At 39.2% G+C, this 27,551-nt stretch overlaps 1 protein-coding gene across 2 annotated transcripts in view; it reads right to left on the reverse strand.

Annotated features, from left to right (window-relative positions):
* Positions 1-203: 203 nt before the first annotated feature.
* Ocrl (oculocerebrorenal syndrome of Lowe) overlaps positions 204-27,551 on the reverse strand; it is a 49,030-nt gene continuing 21,682 nt past the window's right edge. For both annotated transcript variants that reach the window (XM_013018165.1, XM_013018164.1), the window contains exons 13-23: positions 25,889-25,998; positions 24,397-24,532; positions 17,959-18,069; positions 17,064-17,229; positions 16,570-16,805; positions 9,698-9,721; positions 6,659-6,775; positions 5,107-5,191; positions 4,062-4,189; positions 2,733-2,844; positions 204-2,550 (exon numbers count right to left, since the gene is read on the reverse strand). In XM_013018165.1, the coding sequence (XP_012873619.1) occupies positions 2,426-2,550; positions 2,733-2,844; positions 4,062-4,189; positions 5,107-5,191; positions 6,659-6,775; positions 9,698-9,721; positions 16,570-16,805; positions 17,064-17,229; positions 17,959-18,069; positions 24,397-24,532; positions 25,889-25,998 (1,350 nt within the window). In that variant the 3' untranslated portion in view covers positions 204-2,425. The remainder of the gene's footprint in view (positions 2,551-2,732; positions 2,845-4,061; positions 4,190-5,106; positions 5,192-6,658; positions 6,776-9,697; positions 9,722-16,569; positions 16,806-17,063; positions 17,230-17,958; positions 18,070-24,396; positions 24,533-25,888; positions 25,999-27,551) is intronic.

A 27,551-nucleotide genomic window follows, 5' to 3' on the forward strand; every position in this document is an offset into this window, starting at 1 on the left:
TTTGTTTCTTTTTTTTCTGGTGTTAAGGATCAAACCCAAGTCCTCACATACTCTACCACTGAGACACAATTCTAGCCTAAGGATTCTTGTAGCTAATATTTCTTTGGAAGACAACTGATGATAATACAGGCACAGTTGATAGATACTGTAGCAAAGTGGGACATGTTCCCCCTCCCAGCTCTCTCTCATCAAGATCACACTGATTTTTCACACAACATATATTTATTCAGAAAAATTGCAATAAATTATAATTTAAAAAAGATGACATGAAATATAGAATCCCACTAGCAGCATTGCTTAGTGACCAAGACATTTTGGGGAAAATATAACAAAAAATTTCAAATTAAGAATCAGAAAATGGTGAAAGAAAGACCAATGCTACATCACCCCATGGATTTAAACTATTTCTTCCTAAAACGATAGGTGCAGAATCCTGCCCTATAACTTGGATCTGAAACCCTTAATTTATGAAATAGTACCATGGAAGAATTAGGGATTAGGGATTGGGATGCTGGAAAAAAACATGGCAGGGAAGTATATTTCTTATGTGTTGTGTCTCCTACCTAGGGATTGTCAAAAACCCTCAACCTTGTCCATATCCCAGGATTAGCTGGGAAAAGTTGAGGCAGTACATCAATTTCGTGCTTTGGCCTGATGAAGGAAGAAAGGACGATGCATGTATACCACACAGTGCCCCTGCTAACCACATCCTTGGTCACACGAAGAACTCAGATTGGCAAGATACTAGAAATTGGGCATAGGAATGACAGTTTTCTGTTAAAATCCTACCCTTGCTCCTATCATTTGCTGCTTTCTGAGATTACTTTCTGCTCTACTGGATATGGCGGAACTGTTCTGTTCTCAGCCTGTCATTTACAAGGTTCACTGTGCACCTAGCTCCAGACCTATCAGATCTTCAGCTATTTGGCATCAATATTTCTCTACCTCCTATTAGGGAAAAGTTTAACCAGTACATGGGAGGTTACATACCCTCTGTTTCGCTAAAGAACTCAACTTTCAAGAGATGGGGAACTGGAGAACCATTCAGTGGTGCAGGTTCCCCTGGGTCTCTCCTTGAATGCACTAGAGGAGTCATGGAATAAATTCCTAAGATTGCACCAGACCCTGGACATTATGCTCCTTGCATACAATGTTAATAGGCAAAAATGAATCAACTTAGTGTGGGTTTTAAAAAAATGAGGAAACAAGTTTCATCAGGCAGTTTTGCAGTCTGTGGCTGGAGGCCTGTATGTTATTCAGCAAATTAACTAATTAAAAAGGCTGTTCCACAAAGCTTCAATAAATGAAAAGCTTAAAGGGTCATCTAAGGTGAGAGAGGTAAGATGCATGGCAGGTCCCACTAGTCAGTCTCTTTTACACAGCACTGAATATAGTGACCAAGTGCCAACGAGTCTTTAAATCCTGTCTTGATGGGGCCAGATGTAGAGTCTAGAGTTAGCCCTGCTGAGGGAGGGGGTGATGTCTGTCCTGGAGTATGTCAGAAAATTGCAGAAGGGGTTCCACAGTGGCCGACCTGAGGTGCGTAGACTCTCTCTTATACTGTACTGTAGATCCTAAATGGGAGATGGGTCCCCTGACACCCAGGATGGACCCTATACCAAATATGGATAATAAGCAGGAAAGAGAGAAAGGAAACAGGACCTGTGAAGCATAAATGTACTCACTCTTGAAGTATGCAAAGTGTATCCCTTCTGATTGCGATTCTCACAAATCATGGGATGCCCTCTCTGTAGTCCCTAGTTATGTTACTAAATGTGACCTAAAACAAGACAATACGATTGCATTCAGGGTGGATTCACAAAAAGGCCAATGTTACAGTGACACATAGAGATCACTGTAGTACAAATACACAAATATATGTAATGGCCACATGTAGAAAATGATCTAATAACCATTGAGAACACCGAAGGAGTCACTAGCTTCCTTCAAGGTGATAGAATGAGTGGAGGGGAGTGCAAAGGAGTGATATGGAGAGGAGTGGGTCAAAAGTGCATTGAACAAAGGACTACAGACAAATCTGAGCTATAGCAAGTAGTGCCTATAGGCCTAGAATGGAAATACATCAGAATCTAGGCCTAGGGTACCAAGAACAATCATGACAATTGGGTGGGAGGGCAACAAACACATCCCTGGGTAAAGGAGTGTAAATACAGACCTCTTTGCCTTACAAAGAAAAAAAACACAGAAACATCAAAATATGATAACTTTGGCTTGGCAATATATATATCTAGAAGTATTTTGCTCTGTACGATATGGTAAAGGAGAGATTAGGAAACTTCCTTCTGCATTATTAACCAAACGAGATTCTGCAAAGGACCCTTCCTATGGTATAACTTTTCAAACCATTCTGAAATTCTTGGACCCCCAAGATCTTCCTCCTCTAGACTCTTGGGCAGGAAAACACTTAATCTTCATCACTCCCAAGCAGAAAGACCAGAAGGAACTGGATGGCTCGCTGGCGGTCACTTGTAGTCTGTCTTGATAGGAGGTTTGGTGGAGGCCTTAGGAGAAGACTAGTGAAAAGAGTAGCTAAAGGGTGAGAGAAAGAAAAAGGGAAACCTTTTGTCAGATAGGACTTGAGCAAAACCTCAGGGTTGGGAGGGGCAGAAGAGGACAGGGAGTGCAGGAGGGAAGGTATATTATCAGGCACAATGCACACAGATTGTCCTCCACAAACACCCCTATGTAGCCATCTTGTGAAGCACCCTTACCGATCATATTGGCGTTGACGTTGTTGTATTCAGAGAATTTTAAGAGTTCCCGAAGGAATGCCATCAAGTAACGGAAAACATTTCTATGACATCTTGGAAGCTGGGAAATTATCTAGTTTTAAAAATAGGGAGGGAGTGGTGAGGAAAATAGGTGGAAGAAAGGAGTAAAAAAGACCTTATAGTTGATGAAAAATAGCTTACAATCCAACCCTTTGTCATTACCCTCTACTGTTTTACTCACAACCAGCATCATACTTGCCAAATTACAACTGTAAATATGAATGGTCATATTGTTTGGATTTTGTCTGTACAATGCCAGTAATCACAGATTCAAATTAGTGTCTCACATGAAGGCATGATTTTATGTTCTTTTTCCCACCTCCTCATACAGGTAGGAAGCCAAGTTATCTGCCAATCTGAGTGGCTTTCTCTCCAATTCACTTGCCATTGATGGAGACCACCTTCCCATACTCACTAGTGTGATTCCTAGCTATTGTGCATCAAAACTCATTTCAAGACTAAATATAAACCAAGAAGAAATAGAAGGAAGGTTTCCAAAGGTCCCATACCCTTCTGGTACTGACAGTCAGTCAGCATTCCACGTACAATCACTTTCACCACTTTTATCCCAAGGTTCAGATAGTTACCCTATTAGGTTTGCTGAACAGAGATTAGGCCAAGGGGAAAAGGTGGGAAAGATAATAAGAAATAACACAACAAAAAAACTCAAGAGTCTCAATTTTCTTTTTTTCTTTTGGTCCGTCGTGGGGCTTAAACTCTGGGCCTGGGTGCTGTCCTTGAGTTCTTCAGCTCAAGGGAGCACTCTACCACTTGAACCACAGTTGCCACTTCTGTTTTTCTGGTGGTTAACTGGAGATAAGAGTCTCACAGATGGGCTGAGAAGGTGGCTCTGTGGTAGAGTGCTTGCCCTGCATGCATGAGGCCCTGGGTTCTATTCCTCAACACCACATAAACAGAAAAAGCCATAAGTGGCACTGGCTTAAGTGGTAGAGTGCTAGCCTTGAACTGCAGAGCTGAGTGACAGTGCCCAGACCCAGAGTTCAGGCTCCATGACCAGCAACTACAAAAAAAAAAAGAGTCTCACAGACTTTGCTGCCCAGGCTGGCTTTGAACCACAATCCTCAGATGTTAGCCTCCTGAGTAGCTAGGATTATAGGTGTGAGCCACCAGGGCCTGGTTAAGATTCTCAACTCTTAATACTGGTATCCTGTTATGAATCAAAGACCCACGCTCAGCATATCATATTGCTCATGGGGAGTAATGGGGGAAGAACTGCCTCAAAAACCTCCTTAGACCAATGAAACTCACCTGTCTGCAAATCCGAGGCTCATGAGCAGAATCAAGACATCGCTGATACAGCTCATAGCAGATGACCGGCTCTGGCAGGGCTTCCAGGAAAATGAGCAATGCTTCAGCTACAGAGTGATTACTGCCAGCTGTATCACCTTCAGTCAAGGGAAAGAGATTCCAAAAATAGGCCATGCAGAGACCTAACTGAATCTTTCTTCAGGAAGAACACCTCTATAATGAGGCTTTTCCTCTTTTTATTTGGGGCACACTGATCCTAATGGGGTTTGATATTTACTAGTCCAAGTACTCTACAGCTAAATTGTTATGAAACTGTTTGGTCCCTTTAGAGGTTTGGCCCAACTTCTCTCTTAAGGCCTGCTGAACAACAGTTTCCACTAGGTTGATCCTATAAACTTGCTGCCAGTATTTACCATCTTTCTCCCTACCCTTAGCACTGTACATGAAGGGGTGGGAGAGTGAATAGCTGGTCAAAAGAGAACAGTACCATTGCTGTGGCTGCTACATTTCACACTTATTCAAAGTTGTTGTTACTAGACTGGGCAGTGGTTCCACTACTCAGTACTCAGGGAGGACTGATAAGATGGAGGCTAAAGGCTAGCAAAATTTAGCAAGACCTCATTTCAACCAATTAATTCAGGTATGATGGTGGACTCCTTGGTCCCAGTTACGGGGAGGTATAGGTAGGAAGATCATAATCTGAAGCCAACCAGGCTAAAATATGTGAATTCTATTTGAAAAATAACAAAAGAGCTAGGACATGGCTCAAAGTAGTAGTGTTATCTACCTATCAATATCAAGCACAAGACCTTGAGTTTAAAACCCCAGAACTGCCAATAAAAAAGTTGTTAGGTACTCCTCGATTCCTCTTACTTGAGTGGAAAGTCAAAATACCTATAGGGATTAAAAAACAACTAGATATTAGATAATTCTCACAAAAGGCAATTACTAAAAATATATAGAAAAACAAAAATTAAATGTAAGTGAGAAAAGGAGTTTGTTTATGTACCCATGTTGAATTCTAAGCCTTGGGTAGAAAGGATACGGATTATCTCTGGAATGCTGGTATCTAGACAATCAATGATCTGCTGTAACTCTTCCTGCATTCCAGGGGTTTGGAACAGGTCCTCCTACAAAAGAAGTCAAAATGAAGTGAACAAGGCACAATAATCACCTGAGATTTTGAAGATTGCCAGGGAATACAAGGACAGCAGGACACAAAAGGAAAGAGTGTATGCATGTTAATGATTACAGATGAAGTATGAAAACAGCATTGTTTTCCTGTAGCATCTCTGTAATCCATGTGAAATTTTATTTCTTTTTTTTTTTTGTCGGTCGTGGGGACTGAATTCTGGGCGTGGGAGCTGTCCCTCAGCTCTTCAGCTCAAGGCTAGCGCTCTACCACTGGAGCCACAGCGCCACTTTCGGCTTTTTCTACTTATGTGGTACTGAGGAATAGAACCCAGGGCCTCGTGCATGCGCGGCAAGCACTCTACCACTGAGCCACCTTCCCAGCCCATGAAATTTTATTTCAAACAAGAAAATAATCTTCACCCTTGAAAGTCTCTCCCTAAATATTTTTTGTGCTGGTACTAGGGCTTGAACTCAGGCCTGGGAACTGTTCCTTAGCTTTTTTGCTCAAGGCTGGCATTCCCCTACTTGAGCCACACCTCCATGTCTGGCTTTCAGCTGATTAATTAGAGATAAGAGTCTTATGGACTTTTCTGCCTGAACTGGTTCTGTACCATTTTCCTCAGATCTCAGCCTCCTCAGTAGCTAGGATTAGAGGTGAGAGCTACTGGACCCTGGCTCTATCTATTTTTACACTTACTCTGCTTTCTTTCCCTGGGATTCTATCATTGGTATTCCTATTCTATATAGTCACCATAACTTCTACCTGTGGACCACCCACTGACTTCATTCTGGTGGCACATTTTAAATGTGGGAATCCACATGATATCTGAGACTAAACTTTTCACAAGGCACTCTGCTAACTCTCTGGATTAAATGAAATGTGTGTACAGATTCTTCTTCAGTGGTTTGAGCCTATACCTGTAAAATAGGAAGCCAGGTGTTCCACTTAGAACCTCTGGACAAGAAGGCAGAGTGCAAATAGCACAAAGACAATCAGATATAGACAGGATAGCAGGGGAAGAATAAATGGAATATTCATGATAAGTCTTGTTTTCAAGTGCTATTGGCCTTTATTTAGAAGGTTACAGAACATCACCCTTTAATTTAGTCCACCAGAATTTTCTTTTCTGGGAGAACGATTAGGGGTAGAATGTGTTCTGATAAATTAAAACTTGGACTTGAAGTATGTTTTGGACTTCAAAATCTGTAATGGCTACATGGCAACTAAAGTAGGCATTATAGACTCAGGTACTCAGATGTCCACTGGGAAAGAATAAGGAATCAATCAGTAGGTAGACCATGATATTAGAGCACTCCTGTGGTATTAGAGACCATGGTATTAGAGTACTTCTGTGCGGAGGATGATTAGAGAAATTAAACACACTATGCTGATGTGAGGTATCATAATTCCCTACAGGACTTGCATATACTCTGAAGTTTCAGGGAAGGTCTATTTCACTTACCTGTTGACAGGCACATCTGAATAAGTGATCTACTAGAAGCCAGATCTCCTTGGGGACCTGAAGGGGTCTCTCACTGGAACCTTCATCCAAGGGAACCATTTGAAGAAGGGATTTCTCCTAATAGATGAAAAGGGATGAGAATCAAAGGGATCTCAGATGATGGACCTAATTTCCTGGTACGATAAAATCCTCATCTCTTAAGACTTTCTTTTTCCTTTTCTCACTGGGGACATCCCTAACCAGAAGGTACTCAATATGATTTCCACAGTTAAAGGATCCTCTTTCTGAAATACTTCATCCACACATTATGAACTCAGTTTAATTTATGGTATTTTTCATGTGAGTAGATTGTGTGTTGTAAATCCTTTCAAGGGTAACAAAGGACCAATGTTCCGGTGATACTGTCACAGTACAGTACACATACAAACAGTGAGTTTGGACCATTAAATTTTAATTGTCAGTAAAATTGTCTTTTAAAGGACCATATTCACACTTAGGTTTCTGTTTGCTTTTAAATTACTCTTCCTTCAGGTCTTATCACAAACCTTACCATTTTCAGTGTTGTTTTAATTGAGGTTCTTTAGTTCTCAGGGATTAAAGAAAAGTCTTGACATCAGACTCACATACATGAATACTTTAGGCTTGATATATTTTCTACTGTTAAGCCCTAAAACTTGTAATACTTAAGATCTGAAAATAACAAACTGAAATATAGCAGCTGAAGACTACAGTGTAATTCCAAGAGTTATTGTATAAATTAAAAGATTTCTAGAGGACTTTATTCCTTATACCTACCTTTCTACTTGTTAGATTCTTCTGAAGGAACATAAGAGAAAAATCCAGACATGACATAAGTTACATCAAATTCAAACTTGAAGATGGTTAGGAGATAAACTCAGTTTTCCCCTAGCACTCAAAGAAACCCAACTTAGTTATCTTATGTTTATGTACCAAAACAATATCAATATATGAAAAAGATATCCAAAATAGGCTGAAAGGTATCTGAAAGCAGCCTTCAGAAAAATCTTATGGGAGAAAACCATGATCTTATTTTTTTTTCCTCACTCCTCTCTTTTCCACAACTTTAGAAGATATTTTTCCAATTGTGCACCCTGTAAATTCCATCCACAATCTCTAGTCATAAAGCTTTAAAGAGAAAAGAAAGGAGCATTTCACTAACATCACAGTGAACATGTACACTACAGCAGCTTGGAAGTCTCTAATAAGCACTAATGACATTTTAAAGCTGCTGTGTCTTTCTACATGAAATAAGGAAGAAAAGGGGGCATAATAGCTGTTCACCCTTGAAAGTCTCTCCCTAAATATTTTTTGTGCTGGTACTAGGGCTTGAACTCAGGCCTGGGAACTGTTCCTTAGCTTTTTTGCTCAAGGCTGGCATTCCCCTACTTGAGCCACACCTCCATGTCTGGCTTTCAGCTGATTAATTAGAGATAAGAGTCTTATGGACTTTTCTGCCTGAACTGGTTCTGTACCATTTTCCTCAGATCTCAGCCTCCTCAGTAGCTAGGATTAGAGGTGAGAGCTACTGGACCCTGGCTCTATCTATTTTTACACTTACTCTGCTTTCTTTCCCTGGGATTCTATCATTGGTATTCCTATTCTATATAGTCACCATAACTTCTACCTGTGGACCACCCACTGACTTCATTCTGGTGGTACATTTTAAATGTGGGAATCCACATGATATCTGAGACTAAACTTTTCACAAGGCATTCTGCTAACTCTCTGGATTAAATGAAATGTGTGTACAGATTCTTTAGCAGATGCCTCCACATTTACCATATATAAATTATTCAGCACCGATTGATGTACTTTCAAAAAATCTGACATGCAACTGAAACTTTTCTTGTACTGAGGCATTAAAACAACACCAGGCACTGTCTAAGATGAACAGACAGAACATAGACTGTTCTTAACAGGAAAAGTCTGGAAAACAGCTATCTCAAATCTTAATGGTTTAAAAAGGTTAATAAAATGTCAGTAGGTTATACCCACTATCCATTTTCAAATTCACGTGTGGTAATACAAAATGTTATACTGTGTCTGTGAAGTCTTGAGAAAGATATAATAAGAAATTTAAATTCCACAAATTATAATGCACTCTGACTTTCAAAGGGAAACCAAGACATTTTGCTTCTTTCCACAAGACACTACCTAATAAGCCTAGTCTTTGTAATGTCAATGCTAATAATTAAAGCATAAAAACCGAGTATTATATCCACCATCAAAAATGCATTCAAATCCAACATATGGGGATGTCTTATGCTAGATACTTTATGAAAGTGCTGTAGGATGTTTACCAAGCCCATGCACCTTTTCTTGTGTGGAGCCCAGAACTCTCCAGCTGAACATGGATGGGCTGTGAGAACTGCAATAGTTGCACTTCACTAGACACTCAGGAAACCACAGGGTTTTCAACCTTTGGGGGCCTTTGTATTATAAGAAGAAGAGTGAATCAAATGATCCCTGATGCTCTTATTTGGCTCCACAATTCTACTCCAAACTATTCTCGACTGTATGAATGTAGCCTTTTAGAAATTATTGTTACACTAACTCCAAATCACTCTCAATGCAACAGAAATGAAGGAGGCAGCTAAGTGGTACCTTCCCCCAGTTCAGGAGCTGGAGATGTATGCAAGGTCCTGATTTTAATTCCCCAGCACCAAACACATAAAAGATAGTTCTGTAATTATTTCTCAGCTGAAAAGTGCTAATCTGGCTGGGATGTAGCTCATGCATTTGCTAGCATGCATGAGATGCTGGATTCTATGAAAAAAATACATAAATCTGGACCTTTGAGTTGTACTGTTTTTATGTACTTGGTCTCAATAACTTGACAAGCCTACAAACATTTTTCCTATACTGTGAACATACTTAAAGGTAGCAGGGAGGATGATAAGGGATTCTCACCGAGTCAGAGGGCTCTGATATGGGAAGGCCTAGGGATAAATTCCAGGGACCAGAGTTAAGTGTTAATCAAGCACAAGGAAACTCTCAAGCAGCAATGGATTGCATTACCTTTTCTAGGAAGCTGTCTTCTTCCTGAGAGCAGCGCAGGAGAAAAGTCATTGGCAGATAGAAAATTAGAATTAATTTACAGAATTAGAAACAGATCAGCATTAGAACTCTCTAGCTTCCTAGACACATATACTTTTAAAAGCTTTGGATTCCTCAAAAAATTAGGGCTTGAAAATGAAATATATTGCCCATATGCAAAGTTCTGTAATATATACATTGACTTTTTATGCAGTTTACTGGAAATATTACTCAACAAACACATAGGTGTTGTATTATTTTGAACCTTCTGGCAGGTGCCAGCTGACTCAGCCAAATACCTACTGATGACACTTCCTGTTCTTCTGCTTCACTGTGTACTTCTTACCTTGCCCTAATGCCACCTCATTGGAAGAATGTGTCTGTGGAGCTGACAGTGGCCATTCAGAAGCAGATCCTTCCATCCAAGTTAGCCTCCTAATCAGTGCTCCAAGTGAGTTTCCACTTCCCCATAGTCAACTCCCTTCTGGTAGTCCTACCCCAGACTCTTCAGATTTGAAAACCCTTCTGAAATGTAAATGAATCTCATTCTAGGCCTTTGTAGATCAGAAAATCCATCATTTCACCTATTTTTGCTTTTCTAGTGGGTATAACAGACACAAAAGAGAAGCAGGGAAAAGGGGAAAGTAGGTTTTTTGCTCAAAGCTGGGCTCTACCAGTTGAACCACAGCTCTACTTTCAGCTTTTTGGTGATTCACTGGAGATAAGAGTCTTGGAGACTTTCCTGTCTGAGCTGGCTTCAAACCATAATCCTCAGATCTCAGCCTCCTAAGTAGCTAGGATTATAGGTTTAAGCTACCAGTACCTGGCTTCATTGAAAATTCTATATGGAATGAAAATAGTCAGGGCTGGATATTTGGCTCAAGTGGCGTAAGCTATCAAATTAGTAGATAGGCAGGGGATATAGCTCAGTGGTGGAGTGCTTATCTGGTATGTGTGAGGCCCTGGGTTCAATCTCTCGCATCCCAAGAAAAGGAATGGATTTTTAAAAAAAAACTATAAAGAATTTTTTAAAAAGTATCAAAAGGACCAATTAAGTACTGACGGAGAGCAGGAAATTTTCTTTGAGACTTTACTTTTCTGGGTACAAGCACTAAGTAGATGTAAAGAATATTTCATCCAACACTAGTCCCAATTTTGTAAACAGTAATATCAGTAAACTGCCAGAATAAAAAGCCTACTAGAGTGATTCTACAATAACTAAAATCTATTTAGTTCAATGATCTTTAACAAAAGGTAGAAATGTCTGTTTTTTTTGCAAAAAGCTATGTGATGTTCACATTAAAAAAGTGAAAGGGGATGCAAATTCCCCAGCGAGGCAACAATGGTACATCACAAATGCAATGCAAATCATTCTTTACCCCAGCCTGTATTCTTGGAAGAAGAATGTTTCTAGTAATAAATGCAGCTAAAATAATAAAGTAGTTATTTAGACATGGGAGATTAGAATTTTAAAATAACCTCCCCCAAAACTGAATAGAAACTGAAGTTTTCTTTTTTTTTTTGGGTCCGGTCATGGGGCCTGAACTCTGGGCCTGGGTGCTGTCCTTCAGCTCTTCAGCTCAAGGCTAGCACTCTACCACTTGAGCCACAACACCACTTCCGGCTTTTTTCTTTTTGCTTATGTGGTGCTGAGGAATAGAACCCAGGGCCTCAGGCATGCAAGGCAAGCGCTCTACCACTGAGCTACTTTCCTAGCCTGAAACTGAAGTTTTCAAAAGCATTAGTTCATATAATATAACTAACCATACTCTCAACAGGACAAGAAATAAGTGGTCAGGGGGCTGGGAAGGTGGCTCAGTGGTAGAGCGCTTGCCTTGCATGCCTGAAGCCCTGGGTTCAATTCCTCAGCACCACATAAGCAAAAAGAAAAAAGCCGGAAGTGGTGCTGTGGCTCAAGTGGTAGAGCACTAGCCTTGAGCTGAAGAGCTGAGGAACAGTGCCCAGGCCCAGAGTTCAGGCCCCATGACCGGACCCAAAAAAAAAAAAAAGAAATAAGTGGTCAGATCAGTAAGGCAAAGTAAACAGTAAGTAAAGTGATTCAATAGGGGTGAATTCATCACCAAGTTATTCTTGGTTTTTATATCCTTCTAGTCAATATGCTCCCAAGCCATTACAGTTATCCAGCTCTCAAATATTTTCATATTTATATTTAACACAAAACCTATAACCAGATCTGACAGTTCTATAAGCAACACCAGAATGTTCCTTCTAACACATCACTTTATAACCTCATGCTAATCCTCAAAGCCTTCTGAAACTTCTGAAGCTGTCCTCAGTCTCAAGCATAAGCTCATATGCTGACTTCAACATTATCTATGGCCTACTTCCATCTTACAGACTCAGATTCACAAGCTCTTATCCTTATTTTTCAGTCATTCTAGAGAAATCTTAACATATTTCATATATTGTCTTTTCACTTTGACTTTTCTACCCTTTATTCAAGATGTCCCTTTTGTATACGTATTTCTTAAGTACTTGGCCTTGACTGAAAATACTATCATCAAGCCCAAATTGTTTTTCTAAATTATTTTATTCATATGTACTATACTTACTTCATGTTAATGTTATATGCATCACCTTTCATTAATAAAAATAGGCTGGTTCTGACAGTGATTTTTACATAGATTAGCTAGTCAATCAATAGATTTTTTTATAGAATATAAGGGCTGGAGTAAACAATCCTTATATAGAAAGATCTATTGTTCATATAAATTTCAAGCTCCAAGCTGGGCGCTGGTGGCTCACGCCTGTAATCCTAGCTACTCAGGAGGCTGAGAACTGAGGATCGCGGTTCAAAGCCAGCCTGGGCAGGAGAGACCTTGAGACTCCTATCTCCAGTAAACCACCAGAAAACCGGAAGTGGCACTGTAGCTCAAGTGGTAGAGCGCTCGCCTTGAGCTGAAGAGCTGAAGGACAGTGCCCAGGCCCAGAGTTCAAGCCCCACGACCGACAAAAAATAAATAAATAAATAAATTTCAAGCTCCAGCACATTCATTTTAAATGACTTTCCAAAATATTGACACAGCAAATACAGTGGATGTTAGTCAGTAAAGATTGATAATGCTTGGGTCATCTCTAGCCAACTGTTCTATTAACTGCGATTTGGAATTTAGCTATATGGCATAAGCAAGTATACTTAAAAATTATTTCTATTATTAAGACGTTGTATGGAAGGGCTACCATTTCATAAGTCAGATAATAAGTACATTTCTTTTTTTTGACAATGCCACCCTTTCCTTTAATTTCCCTCAGTTTCTCCCTCCCATCCCTGCTCTTGGTCTTGGGGCTTGAACTCAGGGCCTAGCCGCTGTCCTTGAGCTTTTCTGCTCAAGGCTAGTGCTCTACCACTTGAGCCACAGCTACATTTCCAGCTTTTTTGGTGGTTAATTGGAGATAAGAGTCTCACAGACTTTATTGCCTGAGATGGCTTTGAATCATGATTCTTAAATCTCAGCCTCCTGAGTTGCTAGGTTTACGGCATGAGCAACTGGAACCTGGCTTCACCATAATATAGGACATATTACAAGAGAGGATAGGTAGCACTACTAATGGTATTGTGTCTTAAGATTTGAAATAGTATCTTGGTTCTTAGGAAAAAAAATGACAAACATTAGGCCTAAAGAAGTGTTCAGGCCAGGCACCAATGGCTCACGTCTGTAATCCTAGCTACTCAGGAGCTGAGATCTGAGGAGCAACAGTTCAAAGCGAGCCTGGGCAGGAAAGCCCCTGTGAAACTCTTATCTCCAATCAACCACTCAAAAACCAGAAGTGTCACTGTGGCTCAAGTGGTAGAGCACTAGCTTTGAGCTGATAGAGCTCAGCAACAGCACCCAAGCCCAGGGTTCAGGCCCTATGACTGACCAAAAAAAAAAAAAATCAGAAGGTCGAAAACAAGAGAAAATTAACCACCATAAAGCAGGAAGCACAGATGTGGCTCAAGTGGTAGAGCATTAGCCTTCAGGGAAGAAAAAACTCAGAGATAAGGCCCAGACTCTCAGTTCAAGCCCTTATGGGCTTAAACACACAAAATACTAACAATCAATCAGAATTTAGGAAGTAGAATGGCATTGACTTGGCAACTGTATGGAACTCTTTTAAAAATAAATGGCTTTATTTCTAGCACCAAAAAGAGGGACTGATGGCATTAAAGGATTTTTCCCTTTAATTTCTGTACCCTAAAAGAGATTAGACCGACCTCACCAGGTAGACTACATAAACCCAGATTGTATTTTGGCCTAAAAAAGGCTATGAAAGGACTGGGGATATAGTCTGGAATAGGGCTATTGCTTAAGCATAAACAAGTCCTTGGCATCAACACTTCCATTTATAAAAAGCTACAAAAGAAGTTATGAGTTCAATTAGAAGACTAAATATTATCAAATAGTACTGGGATTACTGGTTTTCATTTTTGATTTTGTGAGACAGTGTCTTAGTACCTCAGCTACCTAAGAACCCACTGTGTGGCCTAGGCTGGCTTCAAATTTGAGTTCCTCAAGTCTTTGCTGGGATTCCAGGAGAACACTATCATGACTGGCTGGATAACTGTTCATCTTTTCAGGTGTAATATTGGTGGTATGTATATGTGGGATTTATCCTTTTTCTTAAGAGATTCAGGCTGAAGTGTTAAGTGGTAAGCTGATATGCTAATACCATTTAATTTCAAATGGCACAACAAAAATATGTTTTTTGTTCACATGTATGTAAGGTGTTCAGGGGTTCACTGTATTGTTCTTTTGTTTCTTTTCCCACATATTTATCACTTCTCATAAAAAAAAGTTGATGTTAGGGGAATGAACCCCAAGATAAGTATTCAAATGTTTTTTTGTTTTTTTTCCTTTCATGCAATTGTTTCTAACATATTTATAAGATGATTTCTATGTTGCTTTGTATGTCCCTCCCCCATGGTATAACCCATCTTTCACTGTATTTGATGTCGGTATAATTTGTGGAGGGGAAGGGAAAAAACAAATCGTTGAACTAGGGATACAGGTGGACTCATTGCAACAATGAGATGTACAAGTCATTATGTCGAAAAACGAACTTTACAACTTTGGTGGGGGGATGATTGGGTGGAGGAAGGGGGGAGTATGGGAATGGATGTGAAGGGGAAACAAAGAGGAGGCAATAATGCTTGATAAGAAATGTGCTTGTTATCTTGGCCATGTAATTGTAACCCCTCTGTACAGTATTCACACAATAAAAATAAAAAATAAAAATAAAGCTAGGACAAGCCTGGCACTGATGGCTCACGCCTGTAATCCTAGCTACTTAGGAGGCTGAGATCTGAGGATCACGATTCAAAGCCAGCTGGGGCAAGAAAATCTATGAGACTTCCAATAAACCCCTAGAAAACTGGAAGTGGCACTGTGGCTCAAGTGGCAGAGTGCTGGCCTTGAGCTGAAGAGCTGAGGGACAGTGCCCAGGCCCAGAGTTCAGGCCCCACAACTGACCCCCGCCCCAAAAAAAAAGCTGGGACAAGGACATCTAGGAAATGATGTTTGAGATAAAGGGATGAAGGTACAAAAAAACCCCATCATTCTAAATGTATAATAAAAGAGGAAACACTAAATTTGAAAGACAGAAAAATATGGTGGAAGAAGAAAAAACGATGGTAAGTTACAACAGAATAGCAGGATATGAATTTCTGAAGAAAATAACTTTTTCTCAAAGGTAAAACACTCAGTCTTGAGGACTCTAGGGAAACAAGTATAATTCTAAGAAAAGAATGGTAATGACTGGACTCAAATGCTTTCATCTGCTATCTGAGTCACAGCTAAAACAATTCCATGGCAACCGAACAGATCACACCCAGACAAGCCAGCAGCCTGCTCTCTGTACTAGCCCTCCCTGCTATAACTGTTTGCCTTGGCTGGGCCAAAAAGATCAAGAATACTAGTGTTAACTATAATATGTGGCTAATACTTCACCTCATTTTCTTTGGTAAAGACCAAGAATATACTTCTATAACCCCAAAAGTACTGCACACAACCCAATAATAGTTTCACTTAGAATGAGGTTTTTAATATGATGAACTTGTTATTAAATCAACTGTGTGGTACTGAAAATAATACACATTTTCCTCATGAGGACATCACCATTATAACCTGGCTTGGGGGAGTGGGAACAAAATCGCCATCCTTTCCTTATTTGAGTCACATTAAATAATACTAAGCCTCAAAACATGATAACTATGTGGGATTCTGATTAAATGTATAACCCTTGAGCTGCTAACCTGATATCCTTATTGATGCCAGAAGTGCATGGCAGAGAAACCTGTACTTGTAAGAAGTACCTCCAAGGACTGTATGCAGGTACTTCAGGGTTCCACTATTGGTCTAGGTCCTCATAAACATTGAACTTTTCCTGTGATTAGATACAATGTAATATATACAGAGATTAATAGAGGAGTCCGAAACTCTGGGTGATAGATTGGTCACTAGCTTGTCTTTTTTTTTTAAACTTATTTGTCTTTAGGTAAGTTAATGTCCTTATGCCTGAGTTTTCTCAGATGCTTAATGAGGATATTACTGTACCACACACACTCTGCCTAACATACATGACAATTTATACAGAATGACTCAAGAGTAGGAAAACAACAAGTAAGCATTATTCCTTCAAAGGGAAATTTTAATATTACGTAGTGAGTTTAATATAATTATATTCCCAACTACAACTAACTACAAATTAGCCTCTCAGGCTTAATCTAATCAAAGCAGTTTTAGAATAAAGTGATTCTTCCATAGCATGTAACAGTTCCATGTCCAAAAGAGAGAGTGAATAATGAAGTCATTACTTAAATATTATGAAAATTGTATGTAAAGGGTGCTTCTTACCAAGTCTATGAGTTTGGTGACAGGAACTTCTCGGATTGGTCTTTTCATTCGGCACAAAGCCTCTAAAGATGTGCCAAAACAACTTGGGAGGTAATTTCCACTGATGGTCAAGAAGTAATCTTTGCCTCGATCCAGATGAAGTACAAGAATATCTTCAATCTTATCTTCCCCTGAGTTCAAAATGGTCACGGAGTCCTTGCTGACATATACATCAAGAGAAATGTCCACTGTCTCATCTGAAATGCAAGAGATGATATATAGTAAGACAGAAACTTCCAATGGAAGTGCAAAATAGTTATGAGAATTAACAGAACTAGTGTCTTCTAAAAAAATCACCAAGCAATAAAGGTGAAGAGTTTGAACACCCAAAAGAGATATCACCAAGAATATGACAGTGACAGTGAGACATGTGGTTAGAAAACAAGAAGTTAAATCAAGGGGGTGGAAATCTTCTGGAGATGACAGTCAGAGACAATGGTAAAGGAAAAACTCACTTGGCTCCAAGTAGCCCTCAAAAGGTTCAGCCCGAAGCCATGGCTTGCAGTACTGGCTGTCATTAAGCTTAGGGATGAAAGAAAAATGGCAGGGAACCTGTCCATTGTTGCTGATCTGGAACTTCTCCTTATGTAGCTGTCGAAACTTCACATTCTCAAACACAAACTGGGGAGTAACAGACAAACACACCATGCATCACTAGTAGGGGAAGTCAGTCAGTTGGATTATTCCATATAGAATATGAATAAAGAATAAGATAATTACTAACCAGACAAGTAACAGCCATATGCACACACTGACTAAGCCAACTCCATACCATCAACTTTTCTACATAGTAAAAGTCAGATCATATAGGAGTTAGGTGGTTCTTCTTCCTTCTCTAAGCAACTCAGATTGCTCCTGGGATCCTAACAGTGTGATACAACCTTGGTCCAGGGCATTCATTCTATAACCAAGTCCGTGGGCCCTGAGATACAAATTACTCAGCAAACCTGAAATATTGAATAAGAGTGACTAGCTTAATGTTGGCCTTGAGCTAAAGAGCTGAGGGACAGCGCCCAGGCCCAGAGTTCGGGCCACATGATCGACCAAAAAAAAAAAAAAAAAAGACTAGCTTGAGAGCTTACTAGGTGTAAAACACTGTTCTAAGAGTTTAACGTGTATTAACTCATGTAATCTGTACAACAGCTCCTTAAGGCAGAAAAGCAAGCTAATCGAAGTGAATAGAATAAATACTTCCTGTGTCTGCTATATAATAGTGCTGGAACAGAACAGAGGCAGTGTGATTCCAGCTTACATGGTCTTAGTTACTTTGCCTTGATTCCTTTTCTAAATAAGTTTCCTATATGCTAGCCACCAAGGACAGTAGAGATGTGGCTATGTATTTTTGCTCACCTCCCTCCTGCTGAGCTCTAAAGAAGGAAGGAAGTCATTTTCCATTCTGTCCATGATTCGTACAATATCTTCAAAGACTTTCCGATATCTCCGTTCATCCACAACCTTCACCTAAAAGAAAATGAACCCTCTTTTCAGTATATATACACCTAGCTCATCTCCCTTTGGCATTATCTATTTAAACCTGATTATTAGAGGAATCATTTAAAATAAACAGGTGCGAACAACGTCCTCCATAACTTTTAATAGTTTGCTTCATCCACAACATTCACCTGCAAGAAAACAGATCCTTATTTAGTCTTTCAACTTTCAACTTCTCTTAAGAGTCTCTAACAATTACAAAGTTACAACAGCAAACATAAGCCAAATTAATAAACACTAGAAATATACACTTAAAGGTAAGGCTAACTGGGTAAAAACTAAATGTCTGAGTTAAGAAGCATGGTAATAATAAATATTTGGACTGGGCACTGGTGGCTCAAACCATGCCTGGACAGGAAAGTCTGTGAGGCTCTTATGTCTAATTAACCAGCAATAAAAGCCAGAAGTGGAACTACAGCTCAAGAGGTAGAACATCTGAGGCCTGTGTCCAGGCCCTGAGTTTAAACCCCACTACCTGCACAAGAAAAAGAAAATATTTTGGACAAATAATTTTATCCATTATTAAGACATTTGGCACTGAAGAAAATGTGATGATAGTGGTAAAAATGATTTTTTCACATTGCATAAAATGACTATGTGAAAATATACTTAACAATTGTCAGAAAGGAGTGAAATTGTAGAAAATAGGATTAAAACACTGAACTCCATTAGCTGCTATGTGCAATGCCAAAAATCATATCATAATAGCAAAAGTATGTTATGTTAGTAAATGGAACCTGTGGCCCTTTTAGAAGATGGATGCAATAAGGAGAGAAGGGATGGTAGGGGAAAAACAAAGGAGGAAGTAACAATGCTCGATAGGAATATACTCATTACCTTACTCATGTAAGGTAATGTAACCCCTCTGGTACAGTATTTTTACAATAAAAATATATACAAAAAAAGAAAATGGCTGACAAAATGTCATAGACTAGAGTAAAACCATGACAACAAATAGGCCATCTAGACTTTTAACAGATCCAAAAATTTCCTACCTGATACACCCATGTTTTTTTAAACATTAAAATATCATACAAACCAATACATTTTAAGTTGAAACATGAGTTTTCTTCTTAGAATAGAAAACGTTACAAAAATGCATGTTAAAAGATCCAGAAGCTAGATGCCAATAGCTCATGTCTGTAATCCTAATTACTCAGGAGGCTAAGATCTGAGGACTGTAGCTCAAAGCTAGCCTAGGTAGGAAAGTCCATGAGACTCTTATCTCTAATTAACCACCAACAAGCCAGAAGTGGAAGTGTGGGGCTAAAGTGGTACAGTATTAGCCATCAATGAAAAAACACACACACATACACAAACACACATACACACTCAGACAGAAAAGAGTGTAAACCAGATGTGGAAAATAGAACATCAAAGTTGAGCCAAATAGACATTTGCACCATAATGCTTAGAGAACTGAGGATCACTTTTTAATTATTTTTAAGTAAGTTTAATAGGTTTTATTTCAACGTTAGTTCATGAGTATAACACATTTTGACCAGTCACACCCTTTAGATGAATTTTATATTACAAAAAAGTAACTTTTTATTTCAAACAGTATTTTACACATACATTTTCATTTTCACATTCTGCAAGGCTATATAAAGAGCAAAGCATATTCTGACAATTGAGAACACTGAGATACAAAACATCAGTTTAGCCAGGCGCTGGTGGCTCACACCTTTAATCCTAGTGGCTAAGATCTGAGGACTACAGCTTAAAGCCAGCCTGGGCAGTAAAATCCCAGGAGATTCTTTATCTCCAATTAACAACCAGAAAATGGAAGTGGAGTTGTGGCTCAAAGTGGTAGAGCGCTAGTCTGAAGTGCAAAAGCTCAGGGACAGCGTCCATGCCCCACGACTGACAAAATAAAGTATCAGTTTACTTGCTCACTGTCTAATACCAAAGTGACATCTGGACCACTCACTATGTTCTTTCCCAAGTCTCACTTACAACATAGAATCAACCTAAATCTTAAAATCACAGGTGTCTAAGCCTATTAATCACAATCTTGAAGGATGTGGCTCATGTATCTACACATTTTTTCAAAAGTCTATAGACAAATTTTATATCCATTGAAATCTGAGAATTTCACAGTACCAAGGGCAGGGGTGGAACCCTATCTCAGCTTAATCTTAGCCAGACCACAACATGTTCTTCTGAAATTAATTAGCCACATAACATTTCCTCCTATGCTGTCAGTCATTGGTGTCAATGATGTTGAAAATATATGTGGTTTTTAAAGCCTCTAATCATAGTATGCCCAAGAGTCCAAAATCCAAAGTGGTTACTCAATAAAAGCAAACTTTTTCTCAGTGGTTAACATAATTCTATGACATACTAAGGATAATGGGGGAGCAACAAAGAATTTTGCCACCAGATAGATTCTCATTTCAGAACAGGAAACTACCAATAAAATTAGGTATTCAGAAAAAAGCACAATGAGCTAGATCTTTAGATACTATGATTAGCTCTCTAAGACAATTACTGAACATTAAAAAGAAAGATTGAATAGCTCAGTCAGTAGAGCATCAGACTATTTTTTTTCTTTTGCTGATCTTGGGGCTTGAATTTTGGGCCTGGGCACTGTCTCTGGGCTCCTTTTGGTCAAGGATACCACTCTATCACTTGAGCAGATTCTGGCTTTTTCTGTTATTAACTAGAAATACGAGTCTCATGGACTTTCCTGATTGGGCTGGCTTTGAACTGTGATCCTCACATCTCAGCTTCCTGAGTAGCAAGAATTACAGGCATGAGCCACCAGCACCTGGTGAACATCAAACTTTTAATCTGAGGGTCCTGAGTTCAAGTCCCTGTTTTGGAAGGAAGACTGATTATCTTTAGGTACAGGCACTGGTGGCTCACATATGTGATTCTACCTACTTAAGAGGCTGAGATCTGAGGTTCACAGTTCAAAGCCAGCCTGAGCAGGACTGCTGAGACTCATCTCCAATTAATCACCAAAAAACTGAATGTGGAGTTGGAAGTAGTAGAATGCTAGCCTTGAGCACAAAACCTCAGGGTCAGGCACCCCAGAACCAGCACTAAAACAACAATTGTGGAGGGGAAGGGAAAAAAAATCATTTAAATAGGGATACAGGTGGACCCATTGCAACAATGAGATGTACAAGTCTTTATGTCGAAAAACAAACTTTACAACTTTGGCTGGGGTGGGGGATGGGAAGAGGAAACAAAGGAGGAGACAACAATGCTTGTTAAGAAATGTACTCATTACCTTGCCCATGTAATTGTAACCACTCTGTATGGTATTTTCACAATAAAAAAACCAACAACAACAAAATAAAAATAAATAAAAAATGTTTAAAAAGGAATGTCACGGAGGAACACAGAAAGGCATATGGAGAAGTCTAAAGCTGCACCTTACAACAGAATAGCAACTAGCCACATATGGATGTTTAAATTAAAATTACTACAAATTACACACCATTAAATTCAGTTGTCAGTCTCATTAGCTGCATTTTAATAGCTACCACAGGTAGAAGCTACTAGACTGGACAGCACAAATACAGGATATTTCTATCATCACAGAAAGTCATAGTAAATAATGGTGGGAGTTGTCTTGGTTGGGGAGTAATGGTTTAGGAAATTAAGAGATAACAGAGATTGAACTTTAGTCTTCACTGTAAATTCCATTTAGATCATTAAAGAAAATGTTCTTCTAAATTGATGCATAATTTAAAAATTAATAACTAAAAGAAAATCTTCTTTTAAAGATAGAAGCTAGAATGCAGTGGCTCATGCCCATAATCCAGAGATCAAGAAGATTATGGTCCCAGGCTATCCTGGTCAAAAAACCCCATCTGAACAACAAAAGCTGGGCATAGTGGTGTACCTGTCATTTTAGCTGCTGTGGAAAACATAAATAGGAGAATTGCAGTTCAGGCCAGTGTAGGCAAAAATTGAGACCTTCATATCAAAAATCACCAGAAGTTGGGTGACGGTAGGTCATACATATAATCCTAGCTACCCAGGAGGCTGAGATCTGAGGATCACAGTTTAAAGCTAGCCCAGCCAGAAAAGTTTGAGAGACTCTTAACCAGCAAATAGCCAAAAGTGGAGGTGTGACTTAAGTGGTAAAGCCCTAGCCTTCAATAGAAAACATCAAGTGAGAGAATTGAGGCCCTGAGCTCCAGCCCCAGTACTGGTAGAAAAAAATCACTACCGCAAAAAGATCTGGAGTACTTGCCTGGAAAGTATGAAGCCCTGAGTTCAAATCCTAATAACCATCCCAGATAAACAATTTTTAAAAGGTGCACAAAAATATATGAAAAGCCTAGGGGAAAAATTGGTGCTGCTGAGGATTGAACTCAGAGCCTGATATTTGCCAGGCAAGCACACTATCTCTTAAGTTTTGATCAAGACCATGCCTGGAATGAAATTAAGTATTTTACTGGGAGCCATGGAAAAATGTGGATGGAGTATTTAAAAACATTTTAAGATTTCAAACAAAAATACAAACAGAAAATCCAAGCATAGTTGTTTAAACAAGGGAGGTTGATGTTTCAGGAAAGACATCCTCTTAAAATGGATTAATGTAGCCTCCAAGTCTAAACTAGAAATAGGCTAAAAGTAGCATCTGAAGGCATATTGGTCAATGAGTACCTTAGAACTATAGGGACATGGGAGGGTGGTGGAAAAAGCACAGGATTAGTTGTTAAACAGACTTAAGATGGAGATCTCAGAGAAGGAGATTAAAGTCCCTGGTTCTCTATCTGCTTATTTGTTGAAGGGAAATAGTTAAGTCAAAGTGTTATTGTGGGGAGTAAAGGAGATGTGTGCAAACTGCCTAACACCACACCTCCTGGCACACAGCTACTAGCTGCTCTATGAGGAGTGCTTACTATTATTGGTCACTATGTTTTAAAACTTCAAAACAAGTTCTGGGGTTGTAGGTCAGTGGTAGAGTACATACTTAGCATGCGCAAAGCCATATATTTAATCTCTAATATTGCAGGTTTAGAAAGTCTCCACAATACAAAAATCTCCAAAAAATAAAGCTGCTGTTTGTCATGATCAAATTTAAAATATATTCTGAGGCCAGAATTTTGTTCCTCGAGGAAAAGCTTTAAGCCATTTTTCTTTAAAAGACAATTAAAATAAGATACATGGGTGATACCTATCTCAAGAGGCCCCCCTGACATATTCACTAGAGGAAAGAAATCTACCCTGTATGTCTCTGTACATCTTAAGTTGATAATCTTCACAAGTAGGTATCATTATTACACATACTCTATAGAAAGAACACAAAGGCATACAAGTGTTACATACATTGTCCATGGTAAGAACATTACAAAGTGGAGGAGCTGAAATGCAAATCCAAGCAGTCTACTGCAATGTTCATTCTACTAAATAGTATACTAGATGTTATCTGGCAGACAACATGACCGCAAGTATGGAAAAATCCATGAGAAATAACATCAATATGCTGGTTTTAACAAGCAAGATTGTAAGCCATAATATGCACACCAATGACAGTTAATACAACATGAAAAAAATCCTTATCCACAACAGAGTCAAAACATTAAACAACTGGTCATTAGCTCAGCCCAAGATGTAAACAAATTAAGGAAAATCTTCAAACCTTTTGCTCCTGGGTAAGAGGACCTCACTGTAGTAGGTGACACTCTTACAGTAATGTGCAAATTGTGTTATATTCTCATTATTCTGTGCACATGCTCTAGCTTGCAAACACATTCCCCCTCTTGGTGCTTCTCTTCATTACCAGCTAACTGATGAAAAATTACTTATCTTTGAAAAGACAGCTTCTTTTTTGTGTGTATGTGCCAGTTCTGGGGTTTGAATTCAGGACCTTGAGCCACAACTCCACTTCTGGGTTTTTTTTGTTTGTTTTGGGTAGTTCATTAGAGATAAGATTCTCATAGATTTTCCTGCCTATGCTGGCTTCAAACTGTGATCCTCAGATCTCAGCCTCCCGAGTAGCTAGGAATACAAATGTTGAGCCACCAGCACTCAGCTGAAAAGGTAGCATCTAATACTCTTTCAGGCTACTCACTTTAAGAGGCTCAGGTTATCTCACCCAACCACTATGCACCATGAGAAACTTCTGTCATTAGAAGGCCTGACACATGAACAGAGTTAAGGACAACATTTGGGAGAATCTAGGGCACTCAATCTTCAACCTTACAAATGATCATTTAGTTACAGAGTATTGGTAGCTCACTATATTACTACTCCATTCTGAGTCTAAATAATGCTCTAGAAATAAGTACAGAAATAAGTACTTAACACACAGATGAATGAAAAAGTGTTTACCCCAATATGGAAGAGAGCACTGACGGGCTTGTGGTCACTAGTTTTCAGTTCCATGTGACTCCGATAATGAAGCTGATTAATATTTGTTCCTCTCCACAAAATTCGGTCACACCACGCTGGGACCCGACACTTACCACTGTAAATAAAGAAAAGAGTTATAAAGAGATCATAAGACAAAAGAACATAGTAACATAAGCTGGTTTAGATCTGGGTTATGCCCTCCAGCTATATGCTCCCATGAACTATAAATTCCTTCTTAAACTATCTTTCTCCTTACATTGCAAGCTCTATGAAGAGACTATGTCTGCTTGTCTGCTGTTGAACACCTAGCACCCAGTAAATAATTATGTAATAAAGGACTCAGTGGTCATCCTAAGATTAGGGCCATACACACACACACAGCACCTTCTTAAAGCGCTAACATCAGGATTCTATTCTCATCATTTCCTCTTCCTTTGCTCTATGAACTACAGTGACACTCTACAACAGACAGCTAATCAGGTCTAAAAATTTAATTCACTATTCCTAGACTAGATTAATCTCTGGATTAATCTACTTTCTTGGATGCAGATGAACTAACATCCATGCTTGCAGATCTGAGCAAAGAACAGTCTATAGAATACCAAGGATAGGACAAAACCTGTGCTATTAAAATAACCAAGCCTTGTACGCCTGATCTAGAAAGTAAACAATCAGTAGCTATTCAGTCAGATCTCAAGTCAGTTGAGAGGAAGACACATGGCCCAGTGTACAAAATCTACCAGTGTTACTTTTCATTTGCTGAGCTGCTCCCTGGGAGCACCAGAATGCAGACTCATCTCACCCCACCCCAGCACTCCCACAGTCTGAAGCAACCAAGTATGCCCAGGGATTCTCTTCTTGTCTCTGTGTTCAATCAGCTAGAAATCAAAGAAATAGTAGGTAGAGGACAAATAGTTACCACAGACCTACTGGCCAGGATAGGTATGTGCCTATTAGGAGATGAAAGGGACTCCTACACAGTGGTTCTCAGTTTTTCCACAAGAGTGGCAAATGTGGGATGTAGGAATCATTATTTTTAAGAACTTCCTAAAAGAGTCTAATGTATTCTGAAGATTAAGGACTAACAGCCTTTCATAGCTCTTTGTTTTTACTTTCTGGTTTCTGGAGTTAAACAGTTGAGACGCAGTGTGGGAGAAAGAGCCAGAAGTGGCCACTAGGTAAGAAATAAGGCCAAGATTAGCAAAGCAAAGATCTAAGCAAGTCTGCTGAGATGGCAGAAAAAAGGCAAGCAAGCCCTGACCCATAAATAATACTCTCCTTAAGATAAGCTCACTTTTGGGTATATAGGAATTTAAAACTCTTCTGCAATAGCACTGAGCCATGAGGGTTTTTATATCTACTTATAGTATGACCTAAAAAATGCTTAGAATTTTTTTTTTTACCAGGGATGAGAAGATAAGAATAAGATAGTGCTTTAACCTGTTCTGTGAGAAGGTTCTTATTACTTTACCTGGAGTCCCATCGATCAGTTTTAGAGTCATACTTATAGGTGGGGATAAACTTGATTTCACCTTCATTAAAGTCAACAAAAGCTTTTTTCTGTGTGCGCTGAATATTTAGCTACAGATAGACAGAAATGTTATATAAGCAGTGTAACCTTAATATAGCAATATAAGCAGTATAACCTTAATATAATTATCGAACACATATGTCTATATACACCTTAATAAAAATCACAATCAGGTTGATTTGCCATTGTTCCATCAACACTAAGGACCCCATTTCACAGCTTGTACAAATGCAAGAATATCATTTTTGTATCTTAAGAATTAACTGTCAGCATTCACATAACAGGTAAACATTCTCAGACAGCAAATTCATTAGCATATTGCTACATTTTGTATGTGCTAGTACTGGAGCTTGAACTCATGGCCTTGACTTTTCTGCTCAAGGCTGGTCCTCTACCACTTGAAGCACACCTCCACTTCTGGCTTTTTGCTGGTTAATTTTGAGATAAGGGTCTTAAAAGACTTTTCTGAGCTGGGCGTTAGAGGCTCATACCTGTAATCCTAGCTACTCAGGAGACTGAGATCTGAGGATCCTGGTTCAAGGCCAGCCCAGGCAGGAAAGGCCATGAGACTATTATCTCCAATAAACCACCAGAAAACTGGAAGTGGCACTGTAGCTCAAATGGTAGAGTGCTTGCCTTGAGCTGAAGAGCTGAGGGACAGCTCCCAGGCCCATAGTTCAAGCCCCACAATTGACAAAAAAAAAAACAAAACTTTTCTGCCGAAACTGGCTTTGAGCTTCAATTCTCAGACCTCAGTCTAAGTAGAGAGGATTACTAGCACCTGGGTTTACACTGCTAATTAAAAAAATTATATAAGTCAATTGTACAAATGGGCTTCATTGTGATATTTACATACATGCAAATAATGTGCTTTGACCAAGTTTACCCCATCTATTAGTCTTTTTTAAATTCCCTCCTTCCTTCTTTTTTAGCAGGTTTAAGTGGGTTTCATTATGCAAGTTTCATGTACATATAATTCTATTATATACACCTATGCATTTTCCTTTCCTTCCTACTAGTTGATCCTCCAAAACAGTCTTTCTCTTACAATCATGTATTATTATGTATGTGAGTTGCATGTGAGCAAAAACATGCAATATTTCTCTTTCTGAGATTGCCTTATATCCCTTAACATGTTATCCAGTTCCACTCATTTTCCTGTAAATGACATAATTTATTTTTTTATTTTATTTTTTTTGGTCGGTAGTGGGGCTTGAACTCTGGGCTTGGGCGCTGTCCCTGCACTCTTCAGTTCAAGGCAAGCACTCTACCACTTGAGCCCAGCGCCACTTCCGGTTTTCTAGTCTCACGGACTTCCCTGCCCAGGCTGGCTTTGAACTGTAATTCTCAGATCTCAGCCTCTTGAGTAGCTAGGATTTTAGATGTGAGCCACCAGCGCCCAGCTATTGACATATTTTAATTCTTCTTGATTACTGAGTAATACATTCATAGTATATTTATACCATATCTTCTTTATCTAATCATAGGTTGTTGGGCACCTAGGCTCCATAGCTTGGCTTGTTTATGGTGGTACAATAAACATGGGTGTGCAAGTATTGATATTGTATGCTGACTTACATTCCCTTAGATGTATGGCCAGGAG

Source organism: Dipodomys ordii, unplaced genomic scaffold, assembly GCF_000151885.1.
Source record: "Dipodomys ordii isolate 6190 unplaced genomic scaffold, Dord_2.0 Scaffold38, whole genome shotgun sequence".
Lineage (NCBI taxonomy): Eukaryota > Metazoa > Chordata > Mammalia > Rodentia > Heteromyidae > Dipodomys > Dipodomys ordii.